General features: G+C 37.9%; 1 protein-coding gene across 1 annotated transcript in view; it reads right to left on the reverse strand.

Moving 5' to 3' along the window:
- Nucleotides 1-661: 661 nt before the first annotated feature.
- LOC103659147 (disintegrin and metalloproteinase domain-containing protein 32) overlaps nt 662-11507 on the reverse strand; it is a 169775-nt gene continuing 158929 nt past the window's right edge. Inside the window, exons 20-23 of the mRNA XM_040643171.1 lie at nt 11461-11499; nt 4054-4092; nt 1637-1675; nt 662-870 (exon numbers count right to left, since the gene is read on the reverse strand). Of these exons, the coding sequence (XP_040499105.1) occupies nt 864-870; nt 1637-1675; nt 4054-4092; nt 11461-11499 (124 nt within the window). The 3' untranslated portion in view covers nt 662-863. The remainder of the gene's footprint in view (nt 871-1636; nt 1676-4053; nt 4093-11460; nt 11500-11507) is intronic.

The raw sequence follows: 11507 nt of genomic DNA on the forward strand, positions 1-11507 counted from the left end.
AAGAAATGGTTGCATTCCTAGAAACTTATAAACTACCAACACTGAAACAGGAAGAAATAGAAAACCTGAACAGACCCATAAACAGCAAGGAAATGGAAGCAATAATCAAAAATCTCCAACAAAAAAAGAGTCCAGGTCCAGATGGCTTTCTAGGGGGAATTCTACCAAACATTTAAGGAAGAATTAATACCCATTCTTCTGAAGCTATTTCAAAAAATAGAAATGGAAGAAAAACATCCATCTCTTTCTATGAGGCCAGCATTACCTTGATCCCAAAACCAGACAAGGACCCCACCAAAAAGGAAAATTACAGAACAATATCCCTGATGAACGTCGATGCAAAAATTCTCACCAAGGTACTAGCCAATAGGATCCAACAGTACATTAAAAGGATTATTCACTATGACCAAGTGGGATTTATTCCTAGGCTTCAAGGGTGAAGTGGGCATATATCTGGATTAAGTGAGATCTGTATGCCAGTCAAGTCTGGTATGAAATACCAGGAGGAGGACCATGGACTACCACTCACGAGCTCTTCCTAAGTAAAAGCAGTTGATGCAGATTCCTAGCACCTGGGGCCCCAGGCAGGTAAGCAGGAGTGGGTGGTGGGAGAGTTGGGAAAAAGAGCTCAGGGAGCCTGGTTGGGATGGGGATGCTTGAGATGAGGTGAGTATCTTCAGCTAAAGGCCCTGAAATGACAGAACTGAAGCCTCAGGGGTAGAGGAAGAAATAAATACAGATGCACATGCAAATAGTTCCACACTCGGTTTATTGTTTCCTTTGACTGTGACCAAGGGAGGAAAGGTGGATTCTCATTTCTCAGTGAGACACTCTGTAATATCCATTGTCCTTTGAAGGAATTATTAGTTACTATGGAAAAGAAAAGAGACACATTTTTAAGGTACCAAGAGCAAATAAATTCCTTCCCACTGCAAAATATACAAACAGCTGGGGGTACTGACAAACAAAAAATTCATACGTCGAAAAAAATAATTCTAGAAAAACTTTTTGCAATTTGCTTGTGTAATTATTTGGCTATGAGTAATGTTTATGCTACAAATTTCTGAGATTTCTGGGGAAGCATTATATTTAATCAAGTATTTGCAAGTGAGAAAATCTTACATTTTTCCCACATATAATGAAATGTTTATGCATGTAAGAGTTGAGAGTTTGCCTTTTTCTTAGAAATTGAAATATATTATTAATTTTACTTTTTCCATATCTTGGAGCCAATCTATTTGGTTTTTCATGTTCTAAACAGTGTTTGTTTTTGACAGTTGGAAACTCATAGGCCTTATATATTATGTCTACAATGCCTAATGGATAAAGTGGCCCTGATTACGAATTTATTTTATAGACTAATTTACATATCTTATATCTTATTGTATTCAAACTCTTTAATTACATTCTATCCACAAGAGCAAGTTCCCAACAGAACTTTATTAAACTGAAGAAAAAAGACTAAATGAATACTCATTAATAGTAAGATTAGTAAAGATTAATACGTTGTTTCTGATATAGTACTTTATTAATTCATCTACCCAATAAATACCTAGGAATTAATTATAGATTATGAATTTCATTTCAATTTCAAATACATTTATTTTAAGAGACAGCTCCCAATGTACTTACTTACCTACTGTTATGTGTTTGGGTGCTTTCCTGTGATTTGGATCTGAGTAAATAAGGAAATAATACTTTTATTTTGACAAAATATAATCTGATAAAGTTATTTTTTATTTTTAATAGAAGTTTCTTCCTCTTTCCCTTCAAAAGAATGATAAAAAAGGAATCTACCAAATGTCTATGTTTATTCTATTTATTACCAAAGTCAAAATCAAATTCTTGGGACTCTTCTAATTTTTATATCTATAGATTTATCTCTAATACTCTAACCAAAAGAATTAGAGAAAAAAGAATAAATTGAAGACAAATTAAGTGAGGCTTATTGACAGAGAAAATATATATATGGTAAGGTTAGTGAGATAATTCAGTGATGAGTGATATAATTCTACCCTTCCCATTCTTTTCTTAACTCTGCTATTTTATAACTTCAGAACTTAAAGTAGATTTTTCCCACTACTCTATGAAACACACTTTTTAAATATGTGGTTGACCCTTGAACAACACAGGGGTTAAGGTTGCCAACCCACACACAGTTGAAATCCACATGTAACACTTTGACTCCCCCCCCAAATTAAATACTTAATAGTATACTGTTGACTGGAAGCCTTACTGATAATCTAAATAGTCAATTAACACATACGCTGTATATTTTATGTATTATATACTGTATTCTTACAATTAAATAAGCTGAAGAAAAGTTATCATGAAAGTAATAAAGAAAATACATTTATAGTATTGTACTATATTTATTTAAAAAACCCATTTTAAGTGGATCTGCACAGTTCAAATCCATGTTGTTCAAAGGTTAACTGTAGTTAGTTCTCCCCCGAGCCAATTAAGGGATCTAGACTTGTGAGTCTACTGATGTGCACAACCTATTAGATACCCATCATTAAAAAAAAAAAAAAACTCTTATTTTGGTAATGTTATAACCTAAGGAGTTGGTTCTACCAACATCTCCCACCAGCTTTCCAATTGAAAACAAAACAAAACAAAACAAAAACTTAAAAGTTTAAAAAGAACAGGAGAAAAAAGTCTAATAGGGGCTATAATAGTAAAAGCACAGCAACTATGCCTAGCTTATTAAATTTAAATTAAATAATAATTCAAGGGTGCTTTTCTGGTATATGTTAAATACAAACTGGACTAATGGATTAACATTCCAAATTATATTCTTCAAACACAATATAGAATGTCCTATGGATGATGTCCTAGGCTATCCCTCAACCCAGTTGAACACCACTTCTAGAAGAGGTTGATTATGTGAATTCCATATTCTATGAGAAAGGGGACTCCAATTGGAGTAGTTATAATATTAATTGTGTATGTGAAGTTCAAGAGTAATCACTCATTCATTAAACAAGTACTTATTGCACACGTACTCTGCTAGGTGCCAACTCTAAATTGGTTAGCAAAATACACATGGTCATTACCCTCAAGTGATTTCAGAGTATATAGGGAAACTAATGCTTCTAGGTAAGCAAAAGTTTGGAAGAATTACAGTGTTTGAGCATTATATCACAAATTCCTTGACAGGGAATGGACATAATAAAGAAAATCAACTCTTTTTTCATAATTAGTTGGGAGAATGTAACATCTATAAGGGGTTATGATGTTAGAAGACATCCAAAAATAACAAAGAATAAAGGATGTAGAAATTCCATAGCTTCCCTAATGGAGGAAGTGACTTCATCAGAAAGGATAGAAACTATAAATGCTGTGGTGTAGCCTGAAAATTTAAACTGTAGCTATAAAGGATATTCTGGAAAACTAGTGGATTGAAAGTAACTAAAAGAAGACATTCAAGGAAAAACATCATATCTTACAAGAAAACTGAAACTCTGTAAGGGAGAAAGAAAGGTGAGCAGACCAACAGTACTTGATGACTTCAGAGTGATCACAAGGCCACAACTATGGAGCATGGGAAATGAAAAACTTCAGAAAAATTCAGAGAACCTTTGTTAACACAACTGCGGGCTGTTGAGGGGCTATGGGAAGCAAAGAATTTTAGTGTATTTATGATACCATCTCTTTGATAAACTCCTCCTAAGTGGAATTTACTCAGTTTTTTATATTAAGGTTATTGATGCAAATGTAATCTGATCAAAAAAATAATTTTTCCTTTTGTGTATCTCATCATAAAGGGTGTAAAAATGTTCTGTATACGAATTAGTTCCACAAAATAATTATAGATATCTTGTCTCATTAGATTTAACTAGTTTTTCCTACATATCAAAAGAGTAGGGAATCAATAAAAATTTAGTTAAATGAAGAAAAAGGACTCATTCCTAAAATAGAAAATATTAATAAATTGTTTTTAGGGCTTTATCAATTGTGGCTGCTCAAAAAATATTAAGCAATTATTTATTTGTTCATTCTTATATTAAGGTACACTTATTTATGAGAAACACTTCTTAAATTGCTTACCTGCTGGTATATGTTTGAGCACTACTTTCTGACCTGGATCTAAATAAAAAGATAAAAATAATGCCTAACAGCTATATTAAGAAACTTACCTACATTAATAATGAATATCAGGCCATTTTACACCAAAACTAACTCTTTTAACACTTGGGACATGCAAAAAAGTAATACTCTTATTTACCCAACATCAAGTGCAGCATATAATACAAAATTTAAATTCTCCAGTGGAGAAAAGTATCTAGATAGCAGAGATGCAGTTTTTTTCTTTATCACTTCCAATCACAATACCTAAGTTTGATGATGAATGCCTAAATTTGGCTATCACCCTCCAAGTTAGCTTTTTAAATTCACTGATATGTAAACTGACACATTTTGCAAATTAAAATACATTTATTTACCTCTGGGGAATCTATCGGAGTGAAATGACATGAAAAACTTCCCCTTTCCATTCCACAAGTAAAGCTTTCCCTTTCTATTCCACAGAAAAGCTGAAGAAAATAGCACAAAAATCTAATACCCAATGGAGACTGACAGCCAGAAAGGCTTTTCCAGGAGAGGCTGGGAAGATGGCAGAGGAGTAGGGGACCACTTTATCAGCCGGTCCCCTGAGTCGAGCTGGATAGGTACCAGACCAGCCTGAACATCCACGGAATCAGCCTGAGACGCAGGAAGATACACCTGGATCTCTACAAATGAACATCTCCAGCGCGGAGTATTGAGGTACGAAGTGGGGAGCCCTGAAACCCCGCACAGATATCGGAAGATAAATGGAAGGGGGAGGGAGCCGCCACGTTCGGGTGCTGGGAAGCGATAGCCACCTGCACGGGGGAGCGGGCGGACTCAAGGACCAGCACCCGCGAGAGAACAGACTGAGACCGTGAGTGGGGAGCATGTGCCACCAGACTTTTCACGGAGCTCCGGTGCGCTCACTGGACCCAGACTGAGACCAGGAGCTCCGGGAGCGTGCGGGGGTAGCTGGCAGTGTTAAAAACACAAAGGACAGAGACGCGCCGGCCCTGGAAGTGAGGGCTGGGATGCCAGGTGTGGGGCGCACATCCCAGGACGCTGCAGGGTTGAGCAGCAACAACAGAAACAGAGTTAAAGTGGCCAGAACATCAGTGGAGAACGGTCCGCGATCCCTCTCTTCTGAGACAGAGGCTGAGATTCGGCCACTGCTGCTCTGACTCTCAGAAGAGGCACAGCAAACCGCCAGGGAAAGCTGCCAGAGAACAAAAGCCTGGAAAGACCGGCTCAGGGAGTGCCCATCCCCATCCCCCCTCGCAGGGGACACGGAGACTCTACCCAAACAGGGTTGCCTGAGTATCGGCGCGGCAGGCCCCTCCCCCAGAAGGCAGGCTGAAAAATCAAGAAGCCCACATCCCTAAGATCCCTATAAAACAAGGGGCACGGCCTGGGACCCAGTCAAGAATTTGGACTATGGACAACCCCGCCAACCTCTCCTCATCAGAATGGAGAGGAGAAATCCCCCAGCAAAGAAAAGACAATGAGTCTGTGGCCTCTGCCACAGAACTGATGGATATGGATATAACCAAATTATCAGAAATGGAATTCAAAACTAATGGTCAAGATGATGTGTAGACTTGAGAAAAGTATTACGAAAATGTTAATGAAATACAGAATCTCTGGGGTGGAAATGAGAAGCGAATCTGGCAGAAATTAAAAATTCTATGAGCCAAATGCAGTCAAAACTAGAGGCTCTGACGGCCAGGGTGAATGAGGCAGAAGAACGTATTAGCGAATTGGAGGATGGGTTAGTAGAAGAAAAAGCAAAATAGAATCTGGACTTAAAAAATCCACGCCCACGAATGTAGGTTATGGGAGATCACTGACTCAATGAAACGATCCAATGTCAGAATCATCGGGATCCCCAAAGGGGTGGAGAAAAACAGAGGTCTAGAAGAGATATTTGAACAAATTGTAGCTGAAAACATCCCTAATCTAGCAAGGGAAACAAACATTCGTGTCCAAGAGGCAGAGAGGACCCCTCCCAAGCTCAACCACGACAAACCTACACCACGTCACGTCATAGTGCATTTCGCAAATATTAGATCCAAGGATACAGTATTGAAAGCGGCCAGGGCGAAGAAATTTCTCACGTAACAAGGCAAAGGTATCAGAATTACATCAGACCTGTCTACACAGACCTGGAATGAGAGAAAGGGTTGGGGGGGCATTTTTAAAGCTCTTTCAGAGAAAAACATGCAGCCAAGGATCCTTTATCCAGCAAGGCTGTCATTCAGAATGGATGGAGAAATAAAGACCTTCCAGAATCGCCAGTCATTGACCAATTTCGTAACCACGGAACCAGCCCTACAGGAGATATTACGGGGGGTTCTATAAAGGTAAAAAGGCCCCAAGAGTAATACAGAACAGATAGTCACAACCGATACAAACAAAGACCTTACTGGCAATATGGCATCATTAAAATCATATCTCTTAATACTCAGTCTCAATGTAAATGGCCTAAATGCTCCCATAAGATGCCACAGGGTTGCAGATTGGATTAAAAAGAAATGACCCATCCATTTGCTGTCTACAAGAGACTCATTTTGAACCCAAAGATGCATTCAGACTGAGAGTAAGGGGATGGAGTACCATCTTTCATGCAAATGGACCTCAAAAGAAAGCTGGGGTAGCAATTCTCATATCAGATAAATTGGATTTTAAACTACAGACTATAGTTAGAGACACAGAAGGGCACTATATTATTCTTAAAGGATGTATCCAACAAGTGGAGATGACAATTATAAATATATAAGCCCCCAACAGGGGAGCAGCAAGATACACAAGCCAACTCTTAAACAGAATAAAGAGACATATAGATAAAAATACATTAATAGTAGGGGACCTCAACACCCCACTATCAGAAATAGACAGAACACCATTGCAAAAACTCAGTAAAGAAACAAAGACTTTGAATGCCATACTCGACAAATTGGACCTCATAGATATATATAGAACACTACACCCCAGAACCAAAGAATACTCATTCTATTCTAATGCCCATGGAACATTCTCAAGAATAGACCATGTTCTGGGACACAAAACAGGTCTCAACCGATACAAAAAGACTGAAATTATTCCCTGCATATTCTCAGACCACAACGCTCTGAAATTGGAACTCAACCACAAGGAAAAATTTGGAAGAAACTCAAACACTTGGAGACTAAGAACCATCCTGCTCAGGAATGACTCGATAAACCAGGAAATCAAAAATCAAATTAAACAATTTATGGAGACCAATGAGAATGAAAATACAACAGTCCAAAACCTATGGGATACTGCAAAGGCAGTCCTAAGGGGGAAATACATAGCCATCCAAGCCTCACTCAAAAGAATAGAAAAATCTAAAATGCAGTTTTTATATTCTCACCTCAAGAAGCTGGAACAGCAACAGAGGGACAGGCCTAATCCACGCACGAGGAAGCAGTTGACCAAAATTAGAGCTGAAATCAATCAAGCAGAAACCAGAAGTACAGTAGAGCAGATCAACAGGACTAGAAGCTGGTTCTTTGAGAGAATCAATAAAATTGACAGACCACTGGCAAGACTTATCCAAAAGAAAAGAGAAAGGACCCAGATTATTAAAATTATGAATGAAAAAGGAGAGGTCACGACGAACACCATTGAAATTGGAAGGATTATTAGAAATTTTTATCAACAGCTATATGCCAATAAACTAAGCAATCTGGAAGAGATGGAATCCTTCCTGGAAACCTATAAACTACCAAGATTGAAACCGGAAGAAATTGATTCCTTAAACAGGCCAATTAATTATGAAGAAATTGAGTCAGTGATAAACAACCTTCCAAATAACAAAACTCCAGGCCCGGATGGTTTTCCTGGGGAATTCTACCAAACATTCAAAGAAGAAATAATACCTATTCTCCTAAAGCTATTTCAAAAAATAGAAACAGAAGGAAAGCTACCAGCCTTCCTGGAACCCATAAACTACCAAGACTGAAACAGGAAAAAATGGTATTTTTAAACAGGCCAATTAATTATGAAGAAATTGAGTCAGTGATAAACAACCTTCCAAATAACAAAACTCCAGGCCCGGACGGTTTTCCTGGGGAACAAAACTCCAGGCCTGGATGGTTTTCCTGGGGAATTCTACCAAACATTCAAAGAAGAAATAATACCTATTCTCCTAAAGCTATTTCAAAAAATAGAAACAGAAGGAAAGCTACCAAACTCATTCTATGAGGCCAATATTACCTTGATCCCCAAACCAGGCAAAGACCCCAACAAAAAGGATAATTATAGACCGATTTCCCTAATGAATATGGATGCCAAAACCCTCAACAAGATCCTGGCTAATAGAATCCAACTGTATATTAAAAGGATTATCCATCATGACCATGTGGGATTCATCCCTGGGATGCAGGGGTGGTACAACATTCGCAAATCTATCAGTGTCTTAGATTTTATTCAGAAACAAAAATTCAGAAATCATATGATTCTCTCAATAGATGCAGAAAAAGCATTTGACAAAATACAGCATCCTTTCCTGATTAAAACCCTTCAGAGTGTAGGAATAGAGGGTACATTTCTCAAGCTCATAAAAGCCATCTATGAAAAGCCTACAGCAAATATTATTCTCAACGGGGAAAAGCTGGAAGCCTTTCCCTTAAGATCAGGAACACGACAAGGATGCCCACTCTCGCCACTATTATTCAACATAGTACTAGAAGTCCTTGCAACAGCAATCAGGCAACAAAAAGGTTCCAAATCGGCAAAAGAGGTCAAACTGTCTCTCTTCGCAGATGACATGATACTCTATATGGAAAACCCAAAAGAATCCACTCCCAAACTATTAGAAGTTATAGAGCAATTCAGTAATGTGGCAGGATACAAAATCAATGCTCAGAAATCAGTTGAATTTCTATACATGAAAAATGAGACTGAAGAAAGAGAAATTAGGGAATCCATCCCATTTACAATAGCACCAAAAACCATACGTTTACCTTGGATATAACTTAACCAGAGACGTAAAGGACCTATATTCTAGAAACTATAAATCACTCTTGAAAGACATTGAGGAAGACACAAAAAGATGGAAAAATATTCCATGCTCATGGATTGGAAGAATTAACATAGTTAAAATGTCCATGCTACCCAGAGCATTCTACACTTTCAGTGCTATCCCGATCAAAATACCGATGACATTTTTCAAGGAACTGGAACAAATAGTCCTTAAATTTGTATGGAACCAGAAAAGGCCCCAAATCGCCAAGGAACTGTTGAAAAGGAAAAACAAAGCTGGGGGCATCACAATGCCAGATTTCGAGCTGTACTACAAAGCTGTGATCACAAAGACAGCATGGGACTGGCACAAAAACAGACACATAGACCAATGGAACAGAATAGAGAACCCAGAAATGGACCCTCGGCTCTTTGGGCAACTAATCTTTGATAAAGCAGGAAAAAACATCCAGTGGAAAAAAACAGTCTCTTCAATAAATGGTGCTGGGAAAATTGGCCAGCTACATGCAAAAGAATGAAACTTGACCACTCTCTCACAACACACACAAAGATAAAATCCAAATGGATGAAACCCCGATGTGAGACAGGAATCCATCAAAATCCTAGAGGAGAACATAGGCAACAACCTCTACGACATCAGCCAAAGCAACCTTTTTAACGACACATCTCCAAAGGCAAGAGAAACAAAAGAGAAAATGCACATGTGGGACTTCATCAAGATAAAAAGCTTCTGCACAGCCAAGGAAACAATAAAAAAAACTAAGAGGCAGCCCACGGAATGGGAGAATATATTTGCAAATGATGCTACAGATAAAAGACTGGTATCCAAGATTTACAAAGAACTTCTCAAACTCAATACACGAGAAACAAATAAACAAATCATAAAATGGTAAGAAGATATTAACAGACACTTTTCCAATGAGGACATACAAATGGCCAACAGACACATGAAAAAATGTTCAAAATCATTAGCCATCAGGGAAATTCAAATCAAAACCACACAAAGATACCACCTTAGGCCAGTTAGAATGGCAAAAATTAACAAGGCAGGAAACAGAAATTGCTGGAGAGGATGTGGAGAAAGGGGATCCCTCCTACATTGTTGGTGGGAATGCGGGTTGGTGCAGCCACTCTGGAAAACAGTGTGGAGGTCCCTTAAAAAGTTAAAAATTGAGCTACCCTATGACCCAACCATTGCAATACTGGGTATTTACCCCAAATATACAGACGTAGTGAAGAGAAGGGCCATATGCACCCCAATGTTCATAGCAGCATTGTCCACAATAGCTAAATCGTGGAAGGAACCGAGATGCCCTTCAACAGATGACTGGATTAAAAAGCTGTGGTCCATATATACAATGGAATATTACTCAGCTATCAGAAAGAGCGAGTTCTCAACATTTGCTGCAACATGGACAGCACTGGAGGAGATAATGCTAAGTGAAATAAGTCAAGCAGACAAAGACAATTATCATATGATTTCTCTCATCTACGGAACATAAGAACTAGGAAGATCGGTAGGGGAAGAAAGGGATAAAGAAGGGGGGGTAATCAGAAGGGGGAAGACGCATGAGAGACTATGGACTCTGAGAAACAAACTGAGGGCTACAGAGGGGAGGGGTGTGGGGGAATGGGATAGACTGGTGATGGGTAGTAAGGAGGGCACATATTGCATGGTGCACTGGGTGTTATACGCAACTAATGAATCATCAACCCTTGCATCAGAAACCTGGGATGTACTGTATGGTGACTAACATAATGTAATAAAAAAAAATTTTTTTAAAAGACTTAAATCAGAGAGAGAGCAATGAAAACTCCTAAACATTTTATACCCGCAGAAAGACCCCAAACCCAAAAATGATAGAGGTGGGAAACTAAAGACTTATTGTTTTATTATATGGAAATATCCACCTTTCAGGAAATGGACAGAAATCTAATTAATACTACTTTGTGATACTGAGAGGCTATGGAAGATGTAGAATTATTGTTTCTGTATGATGTTTCTCTTTAGCAAAGTTTTCTTAAGTGAACAGGATAAGCGTTCACTCAGTTGTTCATGAGCATACATATTGAATTTCTAGTTGTAAAGTCTCCAAATACAGAAGTAAACTTGCCCATTTATGAGTTAGCTCTGTAACCATTTCACCTATCATTTATTCCTTTGTTTACAAAAAATAAACTCCCAACATATATTAACAAACTGAGAGAAAGAAGACATTGATTTTTCTACACAAATAGACATTAGTTACTAGATTGGCAAATACTAATATATTATTTTGCGGTGTAGTACTTTACCAATTGTTACTGCTCAAATAATACCTAGCAATTTATTGTTGATTGTCAATTTGTTCATCTTATTCTTAATACATATTTATTTTAAGAAATACATCCTAATTTACTTACCTGACTGTATCTGTTTGGCTGCTGCTGTCTGATCTAGATCTAAATGA

Source organism: Ursus maritimus, unplaced genomic scaffold, assembly GCF_017311325.1.
Source record: "Ursus maritimus isolate PB19 unplaced genomic scaffold, ASM1731132v1 scaffold_28, whole genome shotgun sequence".
Lineage (NCBI taxonomy): Eukaryota > Metazoa > Chordata > Mammalia > Carnivora > Ursidae > Ursus > Ursus maritimus.